The 26,068-nt window shown below is 39.6% G+C and overlaps 2 protein-coding genes across 4 annotated transcripts in view; one reads left to right on the top strand and one right to left on the bottom strand.

Moving 5' to 3' along the window:
• The window catches only part of rps6ka1 (ribosomal protein S6 kinase a, polypeptide 1), a gene marked incomplete at its 5' end in the record, with an annotated part of 42,506 nt that extends 40,050 nt beyond the window's left edge, over positions 1–2,456 (bottom strand). Inside the window, one exon of one of the 2 annotated variants that reach the window (XM_079222354.1) lies at positions 2,313–2,456. In XM_079222354.1, the coding sequence (XP_079078480.1) occupies positions 2,313–2,456 (144 nt within the window). The remainder of the gene's footprint in view (positions 1–2,312) is intronic. The other variant, XM_079222355.1, reaches the window with a different exon arrangement.
• Positions 2,455–25,871, top strand: cnksr1 (connector enhancer of kinase suppressor of Ras 1; the record flags this gene model as incomplete). Of its 2 annotated transcripts, none has more annotated exons than XM_079222339.1 (21): positions 2,455–2,506; positions 3,731–3,888; positions 5,544–5,746; positions 6,143–6,227; positions 13,304–13,345; positions 13,456–13,575; positions 15,905–15,964; positions 17,532–17,600; positions 17,768–17,899; positions 19,088–19,188; positions 20,313–20,452; positions 21,073–21,248; positions 21,370–21,403; positions 21,792–21,967; positions 22,179–22,252; positions 22,660–22,731; positions 23,153–23,223; positions 23,685–23,746; positions 23,833–23,920; positions 24,230–24,411; positions 24,727–25,871. In XM_079222339.1, 21 exons carry the CDS (start codon positions 2,455–2,457, stop codon positions 25,159–25,161), a joined length of 2,532 nt encoding a protein of 843 aa, XP_079078465.1. In that variant the 3' UTR covers positions 25,162–25,871. The 2 variants fall into 2 exon arrangements, with proteins under 2 accessions (XP_079078465.1, XP_079078464.1); XM_079222338.1 differs by having other exon boundaries at positions 24,227–24,411.
• Between the last annotated feature and the right edge of the window lie 197 nt (positions 25,872–26,068).

Genomic DNA, 26,068 nt, shown 5'->3' with positions numbered 1-26,068 from the left:
AACGATCATTTGTCACAGAGGCGTCTGACAGCGCAGTGAGGTTGCAGAGGGACTGGGAGGGGAATATAGATCGGTAATAAATAAAGAGAAAGGGAGAGAGGCTATTAGTTTTACACAATTCCCCATTGTTGCTTCAGTACAATCTTGTTTATTTTTGTTGTCAAAACGACGCTTTGCAGTAACAGCTCCCGATGCAGAACAGAGTCTGCTGACTGCATCATCTTGTGACTGTAATGGGTGCGCTGTCAAGCACATGCAGCATGTTGAGGCTTGAGTTTGTATCTCTGGTATTTGGGCTGGGCAAAAACGCTCAGGTTCTTAATAGAAAACCACCTCTGAGACCAAGTTCAGCACAAATAACTTACACTAACGTCTATCAATAATATGCCACATAATGTGCTGCTATCAGTGCAAAACTAACACTGCACTAGACTGGACAAGACCATGGGGTAGACTTGCATGGGCAAGCATGTTCCATTACATTGCATTTCCATTATAAAATCAAACTTGATTTGTCAGACTAGTGAACCAATGTCTTACATTCAAGCTCAGTTATTTTCCCTCCAGCAGAAAACATCTTGACTCAGCAAAAGATCACTAGCAATGCAGTCAGAATTCATAATGACAAAACCCCTTTTCCACTATTCAGTATACAGTTTCCTGTTTAATGTATTAGTTTGAAATACACTTTTCCGTGACTGATGGTAGAATGATGTAATGCAGTAACAAGCAGCAGTTTCTATCGTGCTTTAAGTCTAACATGTGTATTAGAAGCAACGGTAAACTTGGAGGCTATGTCAGATGAACACGTTTTCTGCAAAGACTCATTTCAGGACTAGATTTTTGTATGAAGCTTTTCTCTAGATATCTGAAAATATTGGCATAAAGTAAATATACTACACGCATGAGGACATGCCCTTTTGTTGGCTGACATAAATCTGACTTTTCCCTTTTTTCTTGGTTGAAAGAGAATAACAGCAGAGGGTGCCAGATATCAGAGGGCAGCTCTTTCATTACAGCCTTTTCATCAAACGTTGCCCTTTCCTTGTAGGGAAACATTCAACTGCAGATTTATTGGGAACTGTTGTGCAATGTATACTATGAGACATAAACAATACCTTCAAAGTTTAGCTGTGCTAGCTCTTAGCATAGATTCATTCACTGAATCCCTGAAGGTGCTTGACTCGGTCATAGGCATGAATGGAGCAAACGCTGCTTCAAAGATGTTGAAAAGTTGCATTTTGATCAACGACACATGTGATTCATAGTCTCCTTTAATTAAGAGGGAAGGCATACTATTGAATCATATGGAGGTAATCATTCAACTTAGTAGGAACTTTGAACCCCAACGCCAGCATGCTTGGCGTATTCAGGAAGTGTTTATGGAGAATAAATTACCAGGAGTTTAGCAAAAAAAAATCCGAACTGAATAACCACAAAAACCTTATATTTTATTTGGATAGTTTTCTCTTTGTTATAAACTGTATCTGTGTATGTGTGTTATGCGTAAATTATTAATGAATCATTTCTCCAGTAGCATGCTTTTGATATAATCATTAATATCTTAAATAATTCAGCAAGCAGGAATGTTCTCATGCTGTAAAAGCATTGGGTTATTACCACAATATATTTTAAATTATTTTGTTTTATATATATATATTTGTTTAGCCCAGACATCAACACAGTTCAAAGGATAAAATAGGAAACATTTCCAGGAAAGGTCCCAGGAGAGCCGCTTAACCAGAGTTGGAAAAGAGGATTAGGCCTGCTGGTCTGGAGAACAACTCATTTATCCCCTTAAGTCTTGTGACATTTCAAGCATTTTAAAGGAAACTGAAAAGTTGCATCAGAAATTGTGTGTATTTTTCATGACTTAGATCATAGTTTTGTCGAGTACACCTTTAATTTTCCTAAAAATAAGTATTAGTTGTACTAGAGTGCAATCATACGCCGCGTTGAGAAGGACCTCTGGGTTAATGGGGACCTTTCTAGTCTCCACGGTCACTAAAGGATCATTATTACAGAGTTATTGCATCGGATTACATTATTACATTATTACTGTACAGGCACACGCGTTGCTGCTGTTGCGTTCACGTCAAACTACCACAGGCCCCGCGCCTTCGCCGTGAGCATGACGTGATTGTGGATGAAAGTAAAACTATGAGGGAAGTTGTGAAGTCTTAAAGCTGCAGCACCTTTCTTTCCCTCCAGGTAAGGAGGGGGTGGGGGGTGAGGGTTGGGAGGGAGGGGTCCTCGCTCCTGGTCGAGCCTGACAGTTCCGCACTATTGGCTGACTGCAGGGGGACTCTTACCTGTACCTGTGAGAAGGAGTGGCATTCGTCATCGTCCGATTCCAAATCGGGATCAACTTTTCCTCCCTCGAGCAGCCCATTGAGGTAGAAGTCAGTTAGGACGGCTTGGATCTGAACCAGCGACTGCAGCAGGACTCCGAGCATGGAGCCTATCACGTCGTGGAGCGAGGAGAGAGTCGGCGAGTGGCTCCTAGGTGAGGAACATAACGCGGATCGCTCGGTTTTTTTCACCTCTTGATCGCTTCACAGCTACTTTGGCTCGGACGGTAAAGACAAAAATAGAGGCGTCACGCAAATCCTCTTGGAAGTGAAAGGTGGAGGTGGAATGAGGAAATGGCCAGAGAAGCCACTAAAGTGTTGTTCCGATTAGTGTCAACAACTCAGGTGGCAGGCTGTTATCAGAACAGTGTACATGGCTGTCTTTCTGTCTTCTAGAGTCTAGATAGGACATGTTGCGTTCACTGGGCGGACTGATTCATGTCTGTTGTAGCCCAGAGGTTTATATTCAGAGTTATGTGTTGCCCACTCAACTGTACACTGCGTGGGTAAATGCTTATCCTGTCTTATAGTGGACATATATTACTATTACAGTATTACTACTAGATATGTCGGCCTACAATAAAGCTGCTGGAAAGTAACTAAGTATATTTACTCAATTTAAGTACAGTTTTGAGGTACTTGTATTTGAGTACTTCAAGTTCATGCTACTTTATACTCTTACTCAAAAGGGAGGGAAATATTGTACTTTGTATCTGCTAGCTTTATTCAACAGCTATCATAACTTGTTAATGTGTATATTAAGATTTTGCTTGCAAAACACCTCAGTGTATGACATATAAAGCATGGTTACAGATCCAACAATATTATGAAATAGTTAATATATGTTCCACTTGAATCAACCACAACATTAAAGCTATACACTTACATAGTAATACATACATAATAATGATCCAATAATATTGCTGACAGGGGCCATTCTGAATAATCAGTACTTTTACTTTTGAAATTACTTCTTGAAATTACTTCAGTTGCTTATTACTTATGACATGTAATGACGCATTTACTTGTGTTAAGTCCCTTTTTGCTTTTATTTTGAAGTGGTCATCACTTCAAAAACGTGCCCAGTTCAGATAAATTGCATTCATATTATGATATCATCAACACATAGTATATTAACAAATAAATTATATAAATCCCTTGTGTTTCAGACACATATTTACTGCTTTCAAACCTAATTGTACAACATGTGGAGCAGAAGTATTGCATGCTGGTATTCTGCCTCTGTTAGTCCATGCTCCCTCTGCATGTCTGTACCTGTACACATGTGACTTTATGACTATGAGTGGGTTGCCATCAATATTTGTGCACTGCAAGCCGTTAAAGTCCTGTGTGTATGTGACTTTGTGTCCTGCTGCCAGGTCTGGATGCCCCCCTGCACCACTACCCGGTCTCTGAGTGGCATTTGTCGGGTCTGGATCTGCTCCAGCTGACATGTCAAGACCTGGAAAAATTGGGAGTACATAAGATCGGACACCAAGAGCTCATACTGGAGGCTGTGGAGAAACTCTGCTCTCTGGTGAGGGACGAAGCGGAAACATGTGTGTTTGTGTACAGTATGTGTCCGTAGCAGCGCGCCGTGTATCCAAGGCTGTTTGCTGGGTGTGTTGTTGTGCACTGGATATTTGCTGAGCAAGTCATCCTCTTGTATTGTCTGTGGTGTTGTGTATGTTCTGATATTAGAGCACAGAGGTGTATTTTTTCCACCATCACACAGTTTTTAGACCCTGCTCTTATTTGCACAGTGCAACCAGCAGTTGTTGGACAACCTTTTGCTTTTATTGCCCTTAAAGTCCTGCTTCACAATCACAGCCTATATATAGCAACATGCAGCAGGTTTGAGTTAATTGCTTCACTTTGCCCTCCACTATCATATACAAATCCCCCTAGTAAAGCATTATCATAGTAAAATAGTTACTTTACTTTTCCAGCTAACCTTAAAGGACTTGTCATGCATCAAGCAGAATACAAAGCTTGCATCTAATGATTTACATGCAAATTTCATGAAAAGTTTGGTGTCGGCTAAAAGAAAACCCTTCCACTCCCCTTTGAATATCTATCCCGTTTTTTTCGCCTGCTTAATTAATTTTACTCCCTGTCTGATTTCGAGAGGGAGTTTTAGGACACTTTAATAGTCTTGTTGGTGTGTGTGGGGGTGTTGATGTGTTTCCACAATGGCTTTTGTGTCATTGGAGACACTAATTGGGCAGGACAGTATCAGACACATGCTGCTTAAACTGCTTGTTGTCGATTTGTTTCAGTAACTGTTATACAGATACAAATAATCCTTCACAGTTTAACCCAAAGTCTTTATGAATGAGTGTGTGAATAATGTCTCCCTGTGGGAAAAGCTTCACATAAGTGAAATTGTTTAACAAAAGACCAGATTAGAACCTATACACACAGGTGTGCAGTTTAAACTTTGAGTGCAGTGTGTGTGTGTGTGTGTGTGTGTGTGTGTGTGTGTGTGTGCCTCTCTTCCTCTCTGTCTTGATGCTCCGTAAAGCACTAACACTGCACTCATTCATCACAACAACCATCACATGCTCACATGGAGCAGACCAAACACATTCAAGTACACTGTTACATAATTCATAATTACAATGTCAGCGAGGCCATGAATTATGTATGGGCACTTGATGATGGAGGATTGTTCTGGCCGGTTGATGTATAGCAACAAAGCCTGACCGGTCCAAACCTCTTGAACATCAATAAGTGGGTCACGACAATAATTTGCTTCTTCTTCTGTGGTTGTCAAGAGTCACGTCTCCCATTTATTATTCCTATTATTATACTGAGAGTCTATCCTCATCAAAATAGGGGGGGGACAAACTCAAAGTAACAATACGGTAGCCAGTTTTTGGATAGTGAGCTAAATAGTCCACATTATAATGACATGATAGGGTATACATACTGTTGATACTGTGGCATATTTCCCTTTAATATCTTTGGGTGTATGAGGCTATTGTGGACAGTGTCATTTGTTTTACCTTGATTCATCAGATATTGGCGAGATTCATTTCTAGCTGTAATGTAGCTCGATACTTTTTCATTGCGTAATGTGTTGGAAGAGGGGACATAATGCATTAAACATCACAGATTATGTATTACAGTGTGGGAGTATTTGGAATACAACTTTAATCAGTAACGTGTATGTGTGTGTGTGCCCTCCAGACATATGGTATAGGTGGAGACAACCTACGCGGTCTGACAGAGAAGTTGCGTGCCGTTTCCCAAACCCTCCAGGTGGGCATCCAGGGCCGCTGGCGCCTCAACTCCTATGATGGACGCAGCACCACCAAGCTGCCTGTTTGCATCCTGCAGATTGTGGTGGAGCTCATCACCTCTGCCAAAGGACTCTTCTCTTTGCTCAACAGGTTTGTGGAGAGGCAGTTATCTAACCGTTATATACGCAGTACTCAAAATTCTATTTTATTCAGCAGTTATTTTTTAGAACATTTTCTCTGCTGTGTATATAATTGCAAATAGTTGTTGCTATAGGTTTTATGTAAAAAGGATGGCTGTGGGTTAAATCAATTAGAGGTGAAGCCTATATATGGGAATGTTTTGGTGTATGCATTGACTTTACCTGTTGCCCCTTGTTAAGAAATCTGATACCTATTTCCATGTTTGCTCTCTTTCATTTTATCTTTGTGTGACTTTCTAAGATCCTTAATTTGACTTTGTTCCTTTTGATTTCTAGTGTGAAATTAAATCACTGTACCTACCCAGTAAATCCTCCCAGTCTGAAATAGTAATCCCTGTTTTGCCAGGTATCAGTTTTCCCAGCTCAGTGAATCCACAGATAGCAAGAACATATTCAACTTCTGCAGAGAGCTTGGGGACATCGTCCACAAGGTTGGTCCCTTCATGGCTTTAAGTATTGAAATGCAGAAAACTCTTGTGTGATTTATAATTGCATATATACTATTATAATCTGTCCATCAAATGGCTGCATTTTGCATTGTAATTCTATGTATTTCTTTTATGCAAACTGAATGACTGGTTTGGTTTTGCACTTTGGTTTACACTGGTACTGCACATATGTTCATGAAAACGTGACGTTGTTTTATCTGAAGCGGAACCACACACTAATATGAATGTCTAGTGGTGTTTCCATGCACAGTAAACTTCCAAAGAGGAACTGCAACCTGTTGTGTGATTTCTTCTTTAAAAGCAACCCTTAAAAAGCAGCAAGAAAAACAGAAGCACAAATAGACTCCCACATCCTCAGCTTAGCCTGAGTAATGAATTCTTTATCTTGACATTCCTGGCATATTTGGAGGTGGCTATACCTTGAAGAAGCTTAGGTTGGGAGGATTGCCAAAGAGGAGGGCTGGATCTTGTTCATGTTTACTCATTCATGGCCATGTGACATGTGTGAAAGAAATGGGAGGAGATGGAATATTCATAACTGGATGTAAAGAGGGTGAAAAGTGTTTTCTAGGTAGTAGAAGAGACAGGCCTGGATATGTTGTAGTGCCTAGGGAAGAGAGGGAGGGAAGGAGGGAGGGGGTTGGGAAGGCAGAACAGGAAGCAAAGGGGAAGGCAGAGAAAGAAGGAGGAGACTGAAAGAGGGATTGCACCGACTGCTCAATGACTTCTGACTCCCGGGGGAGTGCATGTTGCTGAATGAACAGTAGAGAGCAACAGGCAGAGAAGCTCTATTAAGTCTGAAAGGACGCTGTAGTGACATTCGAGATAAATACCCTCACAGCTGAGAAGAAGACAAAAAGAAGAAAGATCTACAGAGATAGCAACATAATGGAAGATAATTAGAGAGAGAGGTAAGGAGGCAGTCAGGTGTAGAGGAGCTGAAGGTGAAAGAGTATTTAGAGTTTATATATAGCCCTCTATAGCCAGCTTTGGACGCCTGCCCAGCACGACAGGTACAGTTCTCACCTCTTTGATTGGATAATTCCCCACCAGGTGATGCTTTGTTTGCTGCTCTTGCACTGCTTGAAATGGCTCAGGCGGCAGATCTACATGTATACACCGTTATATTTTTAGAAATCAATGTTGAAAATCATATTTATTTTTTGGAATCCTCTGTTGTTAATAATGCGAGAGGTCATTCAAGTATTATACCAACCATGCGTGGTTGGTTTGAACCAGTTTGACATGGTTAAGCATGTGATAAATGGGAGTTGTGGTATCTGTGTTGGTGTACAGTAACAGTAACATTATTCTTATGGACTGGACGGGAAGGAAGGAAGTATTGGTTTCAGAGATTTTTTTTGTGCTTGTTCACTCTGATAGGATGTTTTTGTGACTGTGAAGTGAATCAGATCTGTGCCTGCTGGCTGTTCTTTTCAGTTATTGTTAGCTTGGCACTTAGTGAGTGATTAGTAAGTTAAAACCCTCACTGCTTTTGTTGTTGGTCCCTCACAGAGGTTGATCATCGTTTGGTAATGTCTGGCTATTGTTGCTCAATTCCTGTTTTTGAACTTTGGTGCGCACTTCTATGTTTGTGTGTGCAGGTGTTTTAGAGGTAAGAATGACTGTTCATAAAGAAGTAGTCTTCTACCAAGAGCATTGTGTCCAGGAGTTTGTTGTTATTCATGAAAAAAGAACCTTGTCAGGTGAGCTAAAACAGCTGAGAAGCCCTTACAACTGTTTAGACGAGAAAATGAGATATCATATTATATCAGTTCAACTGTCATCATAGCATTAGAAACCATAAACTGTATGTAAGAAGTGGACAAAGTCACCCTGACGTCATGGTCACTCATCGATTTGTGGACTGCTGTTTTTGAAGCCTAGAGTTTGACATATTTGGCTCTCCTAATCGTGGTTTTTACCAAGACCACAAACTCATTACAATTTTTACTGATGTAATAAATCAAGTGAGAAGTAGGGCCATTTTTTTTTTAGAGACTTGCAATCTATGCTATACAAAACAATCGGACTTATTTTTGCAGCCAGTGGAGTCGCCCCTTGATGGCTATTAGAAATAATGAAAGCTCAGGGCACTTCTGCATTGACTTCACTTTTCAGACCCGGGGTTTGTCGCAGGTTATAAACCGGCAGGCACTGGCCTTGTAACAGGCGTTGTGGAATAACACTTGTAGCATGTATCATACAACTGTATCAAATAACATAAGCGTATGTGTGTGGCCCAACAACACCCGATACCATCAACAGTGTAAGCATTGACCATCGCACACAGACAGACTAGCATGAGGCTGACGTCATACTCTCACCCCCTGGGATGATTTTGACGTGCTGTCAGGAGGCGTCATCATGACGTCCTTTTCTGGGCAACTGCTTTCCCAGAAGCTACACCACATCCTTCACACCAAAGAAAGGACTCTTATTTCCTGTGTGTCTGTGTCTGTTCTCGCACCCTGAGGGCGGTCAAGGGCAGTAGTCAGCTGGTGTTTTTGGGATCCCACAGTAGAGTTGTCAAGTCAGAGTTTCGCAGTACACACATGCTCAGTCTGCTTTGAACCAGCCAAGCAGCAAGCGAAGTCCAGGAGAGAGACAGGGAGAAAAAGGGCTCTCTGAACTTGGATATGAGAGCAAAAATGAATTTGGAAGCATTACACAAAGGTATGAGAGTTTAATAGTGATTCTAAAATGTAAGAAAAGGAAAACCTTTACGTTGCAAAATCTAACTTTTGAAAGTGTCTTTGACATAGCTACCATCACCTGAAAATATAACTACAAGCGATTTAATATTTAACTTACACTCGAATAACTCTGAGCTACTGAGACAAATCTTTGAAAAGGGGGACTTGCTGGTTAGGTAATGTTTTTTTTTTACCGGAAAGATATTATCATAGAAAACAACATACTAAAAGTGTCTCTATTGTTGATTAAAAAGGAATAATCAACCTCTCTGTACTACTGGAGGATTTGCTTAAAGCTCAGGAGGAAATATGAAAAGAGGCTTGAAAAGATGGGAGAGAATACCAAAGAGAGTGAACTAAAAATGAGCTGTCAGAAGTGAATGACTAGAACTTTTTATTTATGGTGCTGATAAAAAAAAAAAGAACACAAGACAAAATCCAGCACTGAGAGATGTGGTAAAGGGCAAGGAGGAGAACATGGATAGGGAAAGATTTGGATGGAAAGATAAGGAGCAGGTGTAAAAGAAATCTAACCTAGTTATGTCTCCCAGTCTTTTTATAGCATGTCTTTGACCTGCTGGCAAACAGGAAATATCCACCAGTGCAAGTCAAAGTATGTAAACATACACGCAGAGACAGGCAGAAGATGACGGGCTTGACTCGGCAAGGCTTTTGATTTCATCACAAAATAGAAAGAACATCTGTTTAATAGTCTCTCATCAACAGGCTGCGTTATCGCATCTTTGGGTGACAGCTTGAGCCGTTTGGTACATGTGTGTCTATGCATGGCTGTGTGCATTCTTGTTGCCTTTTTCAGAGTGTTACACCCACATAATAGCTTGTCTTTGTTTCCTAGACAACTATAGCGAGAGAACAGCTTTTAGGCACAGCACGCTGCTGTGAAGTTAGCGCACCGCCTGATCAAGCCACACACCAGCCTTCACAACACATCACAACACGAAACCCTTTTTCGTATCGACTGAAACAGATGCATGTAACTACTGAATTTCTGTTATGATGAATAAATAAAGGTGCAGCACATTCTGCATGGTATTGTCTGCCACTTATTGATGGTCTGCAGTACAGCTGTGGCTAATATTTAACTAGTGTAGCTACAATGAAGTAGAATAAAAGGTCAATTTTTTATGTTGGTCTGTGGTATGAGATTTTGGACCGTTGTTTGGCCACAGAGCGGCTCAAAAAAGGTCCATATTTTCTCTATGGTACTACAGGAATTGATAGATATATGTGGCATTATTAGCTGTTCTTGTGCCCAAGGTGCATGGGGTTGAATATGATGGTTAATACCTTTGGCCTCTTGTTCTGTTTTAATTGATTGCGAACTAAAAGTGGTTCATCTCTCCAGTAACTCTTCTATCTGATGTGACAGGTAATACATCTTTTATTGCAAAACCTGAGGGATTCCTTTAAAAACTGTAGCAGTTGTTTTCAAATGAAGTTTTTTAGTAAATATCATATTGAGAGAGAAATTAATGGTTGTCAGGGCCGAAACATGTCCGACCCCCAGCTCCAAACAGTAGCAGTTGTTTTCAAATTAAGTTTTTTAGTAAATATCATATTGAGAGAGAAATTAATGGTTGTCAGGGCCGAAACATGTCCGACCCCCAGCTCCTCTTCTCACGAGTTCATCTTCTTTCCTCTCCTCTTGTGTCTCTGCCTCAGCAATGAAACGCTGTGGTCTAAATCTACAGACATATGCTTCATGTCTATGTGTGTGTGTGTGCGTGCGTGTGCAGAAATTGTAGTTGTATATGCTCTTTAAAACACTTGGGAATGTAGCAACATATATACAATGTTATTTTTTCATACTTTTAGATGTTTTGGGGAACCTTTGTGAAATAGCTTCAATCAAATCAGGGAGTGATTGTGTTTGCATGTATTTGTGGTTGCAAGCATAATGTTGCAGGGCAGAAGTGTACCTGTCGCCCACCGCACACACATTAGTGTGTCATTTCCTGTTAAAAAGAAATGCAGAAGAGGTTTTACTGTAGAAGGGAAGCCTCCAATGACGTGACCCCCAAATCAAACAGAAAGTAGAAGTGTGTGTGTTGTTGTATCTTTACCGTACGTCTAAAAAGCAGTGGTGAGATGCTGGAAAGAAAGAGATGCTACTAATGAATCAACAGCAGAAATGATGGTGTGTGGTCAGAGTTGGCAAGCAGATTTAAAACTAATATTCCCATTACTTCCACTGAAGTATCACACTTACATCAGTATCTGGCCACGTGTCTGGCATGGGTTCATCCCATTGTAACAGTGAATCCTGTCTGCATCTGCCTTATCATTGTGTTCTTAGCTTTCTTTACAGCAGTTAAACATTAATTTGTATTTCCCTAATTCCTAAACTATCAAAGGATGCTATGACATTTTCTTCAGACATTCATTGTCCTCAATAGAATGAAGCCCACTGACTTCGATGATCCTCTGACTTTTACATATCCACTTTAATGTGTCAACAACTATGCCGACCCACTGGAATAAGATGGTGACTATTGCACATTATATCTGCTAAATATCAGCATGTTGGCATGCCGACGTCAGCATTTAGCTCACAGCATTGCTGTGACTAAGTACAGCCTGAAATAGCTTCTAGCTGGACTTTAGGCCCCTTCTTTGCCTTAAGTTTCTAGTGGTCGGCTAGTATGTGGTACAAACTTCTATTCGTGGCTAAAAATAACTCTCACTCTGGGTTGTGCATAAACAAGGATTCATTTTAGAACCAATTAAATTATGGTGTCTTTAAAACAAAACAAAAAAAGATTAAGAAAGATTATATTTAAATCACTTTAAATGTAAATGTATTATTATTATTTTTACTCTAAACCGACATTACATTGAATTATGTTGCAACAAAACTTTAAACTCCAATTTAAAATGTGATCCAGTATTAACTTTAAAGTTAGGCTTGTTGATGAGTTTTAACTTTTAAATTGACTGTCTTTTTAGATGAGTTGAGCAAAATAATCTGTTTTTTTTAGATTACTTACTAGGTCCTAACAGTATACGGGTTCAAGATAGCAGGCATCTTATTGATTGAAATCTATTTAATTTAGGTTTAAACAAAGATTAGTTTGTAATTGTGATGAAATTAATCCTTATTATAATTCTAAATCTCTTTTCAGGTGCATTCACCCAGGTCGGTTTGCACCAATACTGTGTTGTTGCTGACTCTGAAGAAGTTTATAGCTTTAGATCCATTTTATTTCATAATTGTGTCCTGTAATGTTGATGTTCTGTTTTAAATATCTGTTCAAAATGCATTAATCAAGCAGCGTGCCATGACCAAAACACATTGCTCCAATAGGAATCAAGACAAAGTATCTGAACAGTGTTAGGTGTTTCCTTTCCTGATTGGTTGTGGTGTAAATCAATATATCGCACGTCCTGCATCTCTCAACTGTCAGCACTCAAACACAACAAGAACACAGACAGAAACTCACCCAGTTCGACCCCTCCCTGCAGCCTTGTGTCACAGCCTTTAATTAGCCCAGAAACCAAGACGTGCTCACTGTTGATCCCTTGTTACATTTCACAGGGATTAGGCTCCCTTTACACTCCTTTATGTAACTCATCACATCATCAAGCCTTTCAAATGAGCTTCGGCCGAGATGGTATGTGCCGTTAGTCTAGGCAGTTGCTATGCCGTATAAACATCCTCCTTTATTCAAAGCACAGCATTATCAACACCTTCCTCCCAACCACAGATTAAACCGTTAAATTCCACTGATTCTAGTAACTGTGACAATGACCACACACACACACACACACACACACACACGCGCACACAGGGATTAGTGTGAGCCCCTGGGTTAAGTGGACATTACACTCCACAAAATGGATTGCCCACTTACTGAATGCAAATATTATTGTTTGTTTTTCATTCATGGTAAATTCATGGTAAATGCCAGTTAAATGTCATGAATGGAATAGTGCCTATTTATAAAAATGTGATAATTTTACCATTTTAATATACATATTGTTGTGCTGCAGAGCTGTCCTGACATATACATAATATTCTAGTGACTTAAGAAAACATCTGTGTTTGGTACAGATTTGTATTAAAAAAGTAGGATATTGTGTGAAATAATTATCATTCCCATTGAATGAGATTTTTTTTTTTTTTTTAAATCATTCAGCCTAGCCTGGAGTGGTGTCTCTTTTGCATGTGGAGGCCTTTGGCCGTTCACTTCCTCATGCTGTGAAGAGGAAACAGGACATGAGTTTTGAGTCAGATTGTCCCATTTCCACAAATCAATTAGAGCATTGAATATGCTGCTGCAGTGTCATTTTGGTACACCGTTTGTATGGAACTCATGTCGAGTTGTTTCACTCATTCAACAGGATACCACTGTCTATGAAAAGGAAAAGGACATCATATCTGTAGTAAGTATTTGTGAATTTGATCCTGCTTTACAAACAAAAAAAACGTTTTTTATTTTGTTAATAATTTGATAAGATATTCTTCTTACAAAAAGTGTTTGTTTCTGCTCTAGTGCCGTCAGTTGGTGTCAGTGTGCGATGAGATCCTGAACTCCAGTCCCGAGGGGCTTCTTACCCACACTGCTCAGCTCGATAGCGTGGACCTAGTGCCTGTGTCACCTGGCGATCAGCTGGTAAGACCTACTTGCTCTTAATAACCCTTTGTTAAATGTAGAACCAATGAAAGTATAGTTGTAACGGCGGATGTAACGGCGTGATAAAAAAGGAACCTAGAAGCACGACTCTGAGACATAGGTAACAAATATAATTACTTTACTGAAACAGGCAGGTCACGACTACACCCAAGGGACCGCTGGAGAGCTAGGTCCGAAAACACAATACAATGGCAGAGGACAAGTGAGGGGACCTAAGTAGTGAGGGACTAATGAGGGAATGGGCTGCAGGTGAGACGGGCGTGAGGACCAGGTGAAGGGAATGAGGGCTGACGAGGAGGGAGTGACTGAACTGTGACAATAGTATTATGCTGAGTACGGTAAATGAAAAATGTATTTTCTATCTTAAATATGAAACTCTTTTAATGTCCTGTACATTTTCAAAATGTGGTCTGGGGGTGTCCAGTTGTCCAACCAAAGGCACTGAAAATTATCCATTTAATGATGTATAAAAGATACAGTTAGTTAAATAATGAATTACTCCATTAACTGTTGGAAGCTATTTTGATGATCAACTGATTGAATTTAGCAGCCAAAATATATTCCATATTTTCAACTGGAAAGACTCGCTGAATTTCTTGGAAAGTCATTTTTTTTAGTTTTTTTTTAACTGCCAGTCAGAAATTGTGATTGACATTTATTTTTACTTAAAACAAGGAAGAAAATAATCATTAGATTAATAAATAAGGAAAGTTGTAGTGAATCATTGGTTCAATATTAATATCTCCATATATCGTCTTGAATTCATTCTGTTCATGCGAGGATTTTTTATTTATTAAAACAATTAAAATGGCTTTCCCACGCAAAATCTTGAATAAGAGTGATATGAAGATGTTTTAGAAACTGTGATTTCAGCTCTGTTTATCTATTTTTAAACTCTTTCTGCTTTTTCTTTACTTGACTGGTCACTCCTGGATGTTTTATTTTAATCATCTCATCCGTGCAGCATCTTTCCATCTCATTATTACTATCATTTTAAACATCCTCTCACCATTTTTTTATTGTTATCCCTATAATAATAATAATAATAATATAACTGTCTTATTTTCTCTTACTCTCTCTATCCTTTTCAGTATTCATTTTCTGCTTTCATCACTGCCTGCCGTTTCCCATCATCATTTGGTTCAACTCATCACTTCTTCCATTTTCACAGGTTCTCCATATACCAGGTCTATTGTTATTATTCTCTCAAAACAACTTTTTCTTCTTTTCTTTTACAGCCTTCACTCGGTACATACGGTACAAACATTATAGATCTCTTCTTTGCCTGTTATCTCCTTTTCATTTATTTCTAAGTATACATTTGTCCACTTTCCTTCCACTTTGTGTACTCAACCCATTAGGGACAAATCTCCCATGTTAGATGGTAAGAGCAGTCCAGTCTTCCTGTGCTCACTCACTCGCTCGATTGGCCTTCCTTATCCTCTCTAGTGTGTCTTAAAAGCAGATGTTCTATCTCCGCTTCATGACCTCTGGTGCTTTAGTCATCAGGCAAACATTTTGTTTGTGTCCATGAACACATATTTGCGTGTGTCTCTAGGTGGCTACATATAGACATTGATTGGAGCACATAAGTAGGTATTTCCTCTAAATGATTGAAAGTAACGGGAACTAAAGACAGACAGAAAGAGAAGTGAGAGGACGGAAGAGTAATAATTCACTGAATGTAAAAAACATTTGCCCCGTTCATAAAATACATCTAAAAGTGAAAGCTTGCTTTTTCTGCTAATTCCAGTCAAATAGGAGAAGTTGGAGAAAAAGAGAATATTTTTTTAAGCATTTTGAGGTTCATATTTGAGTGTTTTAGCTTTTGAAATGCTGTTATTTACAGTAATGTGTCCCATTAGACTAGAGCCACTAACGCTCAGAAAATCGGTTTATTTTATTTATTTATGAGGAAATGGTTTCTCAGTGGCTGCTATTTTCAGTTCAAAGTTTGAATCCCTTTATGTTTTTGTTGCCATGTGAGACTTATTGATTACGTGATCTGGGCTTTCTGGGGTGTGAGTGGTTGGCTCTAATCCCCACGCCCATTATGACTCAAAATAATCAATCAATCAAGGCCGGCTGAGGGGTAATTACAGGCCGAACCATCAATACATCTGGAGGCAGACATCAATATCTCCACAGACTCGATCAGCGATGACAGCAACAAGATAGAGTAATGTTTTTATGTCCACTATGGTGAATCATATATATTTATATATATATATTTAATATGCAGGTGTATCACCTTGTATCTTTCTTATCTTATCTATCTATTCTATCTTTCTGTTTCTCCTCCTCTTAGGGAATTGAAATAACATCCACCGGCTCCAGTAACCACTACGTGACTGGAACTGCTGTTGAGGTCAGGATCTCTCATTTACTTTCACTGTTGACTCGACCCACACATCCACACAGGGTCAACCATGTCTGTGTTCTGGATAAGTCCTGAAGAGCAGCGCTCCTTTTGAACTCCAGACCGAAAGGTTAACTTTACCTATAGTTTGTCTCTTTGCAAGAGCATTGTGAAAATAAGCATCCAAAAGAGTCTCTTTGCGCCACTGCTTTGAAGTTGAAACCAATATGAGGCCTTGTGGCCTATATATATATATATATATATATATATATATATATATACACTTGAGGCTGATTGGTCCAAATGCAAGTAAACAAAGAAACATCTTGCATGCAGACACATCATGGCATATATTATATTTATGATTAACACGGTTTTATTAGTAATTTAAACATAAACTAAGAAATAGTACTTTTTTTTATCCTTTTAAAAGCCATATGTGTCAGACTAATTACTTCTAAATGATTTGATAGTAACTGTTTGCTAAACTCAATAAAAACCCATAGAAGGAGCAGAGACACAATCTTCTGAGGAAGCTGAAGATCAGTTGGATGAAGGGAGTTTATAAAATAAACTGTGGGGCGATGGAAAGATTAAGATGAGAAAGACAGAGATGTTTATTTTCCATGATGTTGCAGCAACTGTAGTTACTTAATCAGTACGGCTGACTGCTAAGAAGAAACGGGACCGCTGGCCACAAACACAGGCACAGAACAGCCTGTGTGTGTGATCTTGGGACGGCCTCACACAGAGAAAGTACTCTCTTAATGATAAAATCAACCTGGGTACTAATATTTGAATATGTCCACACAGTCATTGGTCAATATCAGTGGATCACTTTTGAAAGTCCTATAATATTGTGAATGACAGCGCAAGACAACATACATTTTACCACCGTCAGATTGTGCCATACCATGGTAGTTATTCCTTTTAATACATGTAGTTGAATTAGATAATCCATAGCATGTACTTTATCACGATATATATTAATATTGATATAAAGTTACATACAGTAACAAAGGATTTCATTTGAGGGTCTTTTTTTTGTTTTTTTTAGGTTTGCAAATTATAATTAACTTCCCAATCACTATTACAGTTAGTAATTTATGGAAATGTTATATATGTCTTTAGTTATTAGTCACAAATCTGTTAATGAGGTATAATAAAAATAAATATGTCATACAAAAAAAAAAAAAATTGCACAGAACAGTACTTTACAAAAACACTCTCGATCTGCACATCATTGTTGCATTCCATGGACTTTATTTTAACTTTAATTTTATATTCTACTGTAGAGTCAATTGTAAATATTCATGCTCCCATTTATTGCACTGTTTATTGTTAAATGTTTATTGTTAAATGTGTATTGTTAAATGTTATGCACCTCCCTCCAGGACAAATTCCTTGTATGTGAAAACATACATGGCAATGCATGATTCTGATTCTAAAGTCACAGTGGAAAAGAGCATATACATTGTCCCTAAAAAGTAAAAGAAAATGACTAAAAGTTAAAATATTCAGCTGGATTTGATTTATTATGAGTTCTTATCTGTGCTGTTTGTCTCTCCTCCTGCAGCCTTCATCGGATGCCTATTTGAAGATCCTGGCTGGTGATGAAGTGATTCAAGTCAACGACCAGATAGTGGTGAGTGTTACAACACAAACAGTAGGTGTCCACAGGCCTGCATATATGTTGTGTATGTGTGTGGTCCTTATGTAACTGAGAAAAATCTCTGTACATTCCAGCAAAGTCTTTCTGTGTCCGAAACAATAACCCTCAAAGTGGAATAAGCATCTGTTTCGCTGCATCAGGTGGGCTGGAGCAAAGCTAACCTTGTGAAGAAGCTTCGGGAGAATCCCAGCGGAGTGACTCTGGTCCTGAAGAAGATCCCGGGTTTAGTGCGACGCAGAAAGTCCAGTCCAGTCCAGCTCTCCCCCACACAGGTCAGAGATCATTGAAGTCCTCCTCCACTCACCTCATCACTCCTTCAACTCTTACCTTCCTGGTTTACAAAGGAAACTGTGTTCAGTTGTAGTACAACCCAGGAACTCTGGTTTCAATATATTAATGGTCATCAGAAGATGATGGTCATTCATTTCCCATTGATCAACACTTTGGTCCATGATGAGGTGTCTTAAAAACTAAATGCTAGATATCATGAACGTTGCTGTAGATATTCCTGGTCTCAAAAGGAGGAAAAAACACCTTGTTCGTAAGAAGATTTCTGCTAAATTATCTAAAAAGTTTCCTTAGAAGAATAGCAGAATATCTAGTATGTGTTTGCTCCATCCACTTTATCGCATCGTGATATTGAATACTGTTTGAATCATTTCACATGTGTCATACGTGATATCTTCACCATCCCATTTCGACAGAAGATTCGGAAAGCATGCATATCATCACTTTATATCAATGTGCACAATGACTCAAGATGAGCCACACAGATTCCTCTTGTTCTTCCTAATTTGCCTCAGAAGCTTGTGGGCTTGAAAACGTGTGTGAAGCCATTAAAAGAAATCCCACGCCAACAGCGTTATTGTCACACACACACAGTTTAGATGTTCTACCCCGTTTAAGATAATTACACCCAGGGGTGAAACATCACGTCAGATTTCCGAAACTGGATTATTTACACAGTTTATGTCAGGGGAACCTGAAGCGTCCCTTACACGAGAATCCCCTCTTCGATCTCTGTTGAACAGTCCCTCTGGGTCCGCTTTAATAAACACTCACGCTCAGTAGTCACTATGGCGACTGCTGTTCGTCTTTGAACTACACACTGAATCACATACTGAGTCTGAGACAAGCACACACACACTTTGTGCATTTCACCCCCCTTGTGACTACCATGTTAATCTCAGCTCTCGCTGCAGCCGCAGGGTGAGAAAACACACAAAAGGAGATTTGAATCAGCACCTGATTGCCCTTTCTCGATGCCCTGCTCTTGTGTGTGTGTGTGTGTGTGTGTGTGTGTGTGTGTGTGTGTGGCAGAGTGAGGTGATGGAGACCTGAGGAGAAAGCTACTATTGCAATCCACATGCCATCCGTCTCCTTACCCTCCGCTAACCCCTAGCTACACACACAGTTTAGTGTGTACACTCATACTTGTATTACTGCTGATTTATTTTCAGACGGAGGAAGAAGAGAGATCAGAGGGAGAAGAGGACGAGGGAAATCCGAGGCACTCCATATTTGAAAGGGTAGCAGCATCTGTCAGGTCCTTGTCTTTTAGGTGAGAGCATTATTAAGCGTTCCCTCAATTAGGTATTTATTTTAATAATTTTGGGTGGATCAGGACATTGTGGGCAGTACTGGATTTTAATAGGATTTTTAAGACCCTCACGTAATATACGTAAGTAAGTAGTTATATCAGTACTTGCCCTGGATGAAGGGAAGATGGAAGCCTGTATAGGAGAAGAGACATTGAACAGCCCCGCCAGTGTGTTCATGAGACTTTGTGGGCGAAGAAACATCTCGGCGTGTCGGCTACGATCATTTTTTTATATTTTTTTACTCTATTTAGTGTTCATATTTAACTCTACATGATGATATATTTACTACAATTGGATTCAACGCTATATAGGATTGATTCTATATAGAATTAGATTCAACTCTAAATAGAATTCTATATTGAATTAGATTCAATTCGATATAGAATTCTACATAGGATTAGATTAAATTATAGATAGAATTTGATTCAATTCTATATAGGATTGGATTCCATTCTAAATAGAATTCCATATAGAATTTGATTCAACTCCCTTCAGCTCTCTTCCATCCCACAAACCGTCAGCTCCCTCCAATAGATGTTATTCTGAATATTTGCCTTTTGACCTCGTTAATCTGCCAGGACCTGGTAGGTTTGCGATGAGGTCACACTGCAAACGTCATAAATTCCAATTATAACAACACACGGCTGCCTGGAAATGAGAAAAGACAAAGAGATCAGCAAAAAGATGAATCCAAGAGGGAGGTTTGGAGAGATGAAGAAAGACACAAACAAGGGGGAGTACAAAAAGAAAAATGGGAGAAGGGAGGAAAAAGAGTGATGGAGAAGCAAAAGGAGACAGTGTGAGCTGATGGGGAGCCGACATACTCAGACAAATGGAGGGAGTAGGCGGGGATAGTGCAATTAAGGTTGTAAATATCTCTGTCACATCCTGATACCCTACAACTCCAGTCGAAGGAAATACACTTTAGACTGCTGGCAAACAGTCATATTTCACCTCTTTAAAAGTCAAAGCAGGTCATTTATACTGTTTCACCTCATACCAGACATCATTGCTCCTCAGAAGCACCTGAATGCACCACCATTGAGTTGTTTTGATCGGCGTTTCTATCTGTTTTTCATTGCAGGAGAGCCATTCAAGGCCCGGTGGTACATCAGCAGCCTATGGGACAGGAGGAATCAGAGTTGTCCACTGACAGGGAGGACGAGGAGACACTGACTCTCACTTCATATCAAAGCCAACAGGGGGTGCTGTCACCAGCCTCGGGTAAGAAGCACAGACGGAGCTCGAGCCTTCGGCAAGAGAGCATCTGGTTTCATTTGTTGAAGCAGGATTTTGGATGGAGACATATGAATGAATACTACTGCTTAAGGCCTCCAAATATATATATATATAAAAAAGCTAAATAATGTAAAGAAGGAAATCCATTATGCACTACCAAAAGGTAATAATAAAAAAAGCCTTTATTACTTTTGCTGCAATAAAGCAATTTGAAGTATATATCCCCCTGATATCTTACTGTCAGCAGTGTAGTTTGTGGTCGGTGATGTTTTTTTTTTGCATTTTCTGGTAATGTTAAAAGGATTTCAAACTGTTGTATCCCATATATGAGATGACATCAAATCACAAAATTATCTCTTAATGGAAAACCAGTCAGTGGAATAGATTTACTCGCACTTCCGTGCACACTAATGAGATGTGTTGCCTAGATACAGGGATGTTGGTTGTTTAATAGAGTATTAAATGTCGATCATTGACTACTGACACAAATTCAATGTGAGTCATGTTGTTTTAAATAGTTATACTGGAACTTCTCTTTCAACGCAAATGCTAGAACGTACGCTGCTGGTTGATGCATGATGATCACATGTATGTGTTTCTCTCAGGGGAGTTTGAGAGTTTGGAAAGTTCAAGTCTCTCCCCGAGAATCAGACCAGCCCGGTCCCCGTCCCCCAGAAGTCCTTCTCCCTTTGGCTTTGAGTCATTGAGAAGTCCTTCGCCTCAGGGAGTCGACCAGAAAACAGCCAGCATCAGCTCCTGCCCTGACATGGTGGGACAAACGGTGAGAGGAAAAAAGCTAGACATGCAAAACATTTTACACTCCACTGTTGATGTTGTTTGAGCTACATTTGAATGAACAGTTTACACACAATACATGCAACTCCATCGCTTTATCTTTTCAGGCCAATAAGGATACAAAGAAGAGCTCTACAAAAGGTAAACGTTGATGCTGTAATACTACATTAATATAAGCTAAATAAGTCAAATTCAATACCTATATTAGGTTTCACTGAATTTAAGACAGGGTCCATAAGGGTTCGGGCCAAAACAAGCCTTTGTTTAAGATCAGAATAAGGAATCAGAATAAGGAATAAATAATGTCTCTAGAAAATGTTTCTTTAGGATTTACAGATCTATCTGTAGGACTTAAGATGTCAATAATTACAAATGCACATGATTCTGCTTCCTATTTTCTCAAATGTTTTGTCACGTTCGGAAGAAAATAGAGGAATATTCCAAATTTGATTATCTTCTTCTTCTTCTTCTTCTTCTTCTTCTTCTTCTTCTTCTTCTTCTTCTTCCCCCCATCCTTTCGTTCTCCCAGGAATGTCGACGGCTATGAGTCGGCGCCGCGTGTCCTGCCGCGAGCTGAGCCAACCCGAATGCGACAGCTGGCTGTGGAAAAAGAGAAAGGAGAGCAACGTCTTCCTCGCCCAGAAGTGGCAGCGCTTCTGGTTCGTCCTCAAGGGGCCTTGCCTCTATTGGTACACCAGCCAACAGGTGTGAATAACACTATGAGAGTAGTTCATCTCTCCAGAACCAAATAAATGAGGTCGTACCATTGAAACACACAGCTTTAAAGGTGATGTTAATAATGGTGTTTTAGTTTTATATTGTATTAGGGTTTACTCATTAGTATAGTTTTTTTGTTTGTTGCCAGTCTTATGCATAACTTTAATAAATTGTTTGTTTGTGTATGTTTTTTTTACAGGATGAGAAGGCAGAGGGTTTTGTCAATATGTCCAGCTACAACATCGAGAGTGCTGGAGAGCACAAGAGAAAATAGTAAGTATGAACTTAATGATGTATCACGCGCTTTTCATCCAGGAGTATGTGAGGATCTAGTTTCTTTATATTATGTAACAGTGTTTTTAATTTTAGCCGCCACTGGTTAGTTTGGAACAGATCATCCACTGTGCACAGGCACAATGACGTTTCTATCTTGGCTTGCATAAGCAGCAAACCGTTTATGATGTACGTGACGCAGAAAGAAAGAAAAAAGCTTGTTGAATCTGAATGTATATATCATACATTCAGATACAACAAGCTCTTATTTTTTACTTATCTCTTAGGACAAAAGAGATGGACAACGAGAATGTATTATGTGTCAGCATAACTTGTGTGTCTTAATTTCACTTTAATGAGAAACTTCATGTTTGTGCCTCTCTCTCTTTGTTCTCTCTCCCTACAAGCGTGTTCAAAATGTGCCACCCGCGATTTCACAACTTCTTCTTTGCAGCTGACAATGTCAATGACATGAGCAAGTAAGTTGGATTGATAACAATCTAAGGCCTTGTTATGCCTGTATTTCTTATCTTTCTTTCTTCTTTTTTTTTTTAGAACAAACGAAGGGTTTATCAATGCAAGTTTAGCCTTCAGTGCTACATTTCTTAAATATATGAGCAGCTTAAAAATGCAGCTGTATAATGATAGACTAGATGCTTCAGCTACAAAATATAATGTTCATTCATTTTTTGATAACAGTGAGTGTGTTAGAGGCTTCATACTCTATGATCATACTCTAACAGGTGCTGGTCTGCACTGCCCCCTGCAGTTGGCTGTTCAGGATCCTGTGTTTGTGCTGTGTAAAGCACTTGTTGAAATTAATTAATTAATAATGAATTAAATAATTCATTGTATTTGCTTTGTCTGTGTTGATATAGATTGTTATCTTTCTTCCTCCAGGTGGATTAACTGTCTGATCACAGCCATACAGAGGCACAAGAAGTTTAACACTGGGCCAGATAGTGAAGAAGGTAGGCAAACAGCCTCACAGCCTCCTTACATTTGAACTTATATGTGTACTTCTGATCCCTAAAGGGTATGCACTTAAAATGTATTTAGTAGTTTAATTATTTTTAAAGGTCTTGCAATACCCTTTGTTCGTAATCTATTTAACATGACTTGCATTTTGGTGTTTCAAAAATAAAACTAATGCTGGATAATGTGTCCTGGTGCTGCAACCAAAAATTATTTCCTCCTCCTGTTCAACATCAGGAAACCTCTGTCATACAGTTGCCATCATTCATTCATGGTTATGATAACATATTATTCACCAGGCAACATTATACCGGGTAACATGCAGTTTATTTAGTGATTTTAGTCCAGCCAGCAAGTTAAAAATGATCTGGAAAGTTAGTGCACACCAGATGTTTGTGTACACTGATATGATGTTTTTCGGTCAAATCATTCATGTATCATCTGTTTTCACTCATAGAATGTTACAGTGAGACTGAATCAGAAAGTGAGACATCACCTTCAACACGCAGAAGAAACAAGGTTGGAGGTTTACGCCTGCATAAACACACAACACACACCATTTGCAGCTTCATTCTGATCATTTTCTGATTCATTATGTGCCTCAGAAAGTGCAGTCCCACACTCTGCCTCGCCTCAAGGGGAAGACGCACGCGCCGTTATCCAGTCTCGTGACAGGGGGCAGCAAAGGAACAGGTATGTACTGAATAACTCTGCCTCAGCTCTTTGCTGTCTTCTTATTTTCTCTCTCAATGATTAATTACTTTAATATGTGAAGACTGTATCCCTAGTTTTAATAATATGTGAGTGGAACATTTATTTCAATTATGCCATGTTGTTTTCCTGACTTGACCCTGTGGATATTTAACCCAATCAACTGTTATCAAATAAAGCTCAACCAAACCCCACTGCTCTTTTTTTTGTATTTAATTCTATCTTTGTTTCATGTCTCTCCCTCCATCTTTATTTGTTCTTCCCTTCCTGTGTCTTCCTCCCTGTGAGAAGGAGGACCGGTGGATGAGATGGGCATGATGATAAACAACATAAAGGAAGGAGGAGTCTCTCTGATCGGCCACGAGCAGCCAAATACACACGACCACTTCAGGAAATCGTTCATTCGACGCAACAAGAACCCCATCATCAATGAAAAGGCACACACGCTCCGAGCTCTGCAGAGCACTCTGAAGGTGAGCAGAACAGTCCTCCAGCTCATGGCTCAGGTTACACTTCCCCTGTATGTTATATGACCTACTGACACAGGTCAAACCCTCTGATGACATCAGCAGTTCATAGATCAAGTTAATTTAGCATTGGCCTGTCAGGAGTGAGGCTGTGTGAGTTGAAATGTCTTTTCTTTTGACTGGAAGACAAGGAAATAAGAATGAACTAATATCACATAACTCACTTGTACAGCAAGTCTGTTGTTCTCAGACACTCAAAATCAGGAAGTTTCATATTTGAACATATATGCATTCTTACTGAAATCCCTTTTTACGCTGCAGGCCAAAGAGGTGGAGCTGCTGCAGATCAACAAGCTCTTGGAGGATTCTGATCCGTCAGCTTCAAAGTATCGCCAGTGGAAGGAGCAGAACGAGGAACTAGTTCAGGAAATCGATAGACTGTCCGCACACCAGGCCTCCAAAGAAGCGGACAGCGCAGCCCTGAAGGACACGCCCACAGAGGAGGTTGCCTTGGAAACTGTCGCAAAGGAAACACCCACCGCACAATCAGAAGGCGCATACAGACTGAGCCTCAGCGACGGGGAGCAGTTGGTGGACGCGGAGCCGTCTGATGTTCTCCTCGAGATCCCACCGGGTTCTCCGAGCGCTAGTCCGCTGTTAGAACTCTCTCTTGGATCGCTACAGGATTCAATAAACGAACAACTGAATGAAATGGTGGAGAGCGGAGAACCTGCTGAGAACTACTTCTACATTTAACACTGGAACACTCACATCACTGCAAAGTTGCTGTGTTTGCTTGAATCAGTCAAATGGAAGACGTTCTTCATGCAACCAGGTGACAGAAGTGCGTTTCACTGTGTCCCCTGCTGACATTAGGATTAGTCAGTGAAATGCACAAATGCAAATTGAGACCTAGATTTGTTCACAACAACCAAATATGACAAGTTTACAACAGAGAAAAGAACAATATGCCAAGTGTAAATCTCAGTTCAGTATGTATTTATGGTATTCTAGGGCCGGCTGGTTCTTCTAATGATAGAAAGTGGAACTTCTCAAAGAATTCAATGAGAATTTGCAATATAAATCATGCCTATGTGATATGTAAATACAGTTCTATTATAAATACTGTATGTATTTGTTTATTGACGTTGCCTTAATAAAAGGTATACATTTGAAATATTTTGCACAGAAAATTTGCTTCAGAAACACTGTTGGAGCCCCGTGTTGGTCCAGGTGGTTTTTAAGGCGTTCTTTATACTTCCCCCACATATGAGCATATGAACCATATAGCAGAGCTGTATGACAGTTGTGTGTGTTCCTTATTGCTCAAGGCGCCACGAACGCAGCAAGACCAGTGACGACTCCTCAATGGCAGAGATGTCTATTCACTGTGATATTGATCAGCTTAATAAAAAGGTAGCGTGATGATCGCTGACATTTGTTGTGAAGTCCCTGTTTAAGACTGAAAACCCCTATAAAGCAGATATCACATTATTTGTGTGCTTGTATTTGTCTTTTTTTGTGTGGTTTTCTATATAGGATTTAGACTAGACAAAGGATTATAAATTGCATGCATGTACATGTGTATGTCCATGCCTGTCTTTGGTGTATGGATTTGAGCAAGTTAAGACGTTTCTGTGTCTTGCTCTTGAACCCTCAGCAA

The sequence above is a fragment of the Taurulus bubalis genome (assembly GCF_910589615.1).
Source record: "Taurulus bubalis genome assembly, chromosome: 1".
Classification (NCBI taxonomy): domain Eukaryota; kingdom Metazoa; phylum Chordata; class Actinopteri; order Perciformes; family Cottidae; genus Taurulus; species Taurulus bubalis.
Note: the sequence above shows the minus strand (reverse complement) of the source record. Positions and strands in the feature narration are given on the sequence as shown.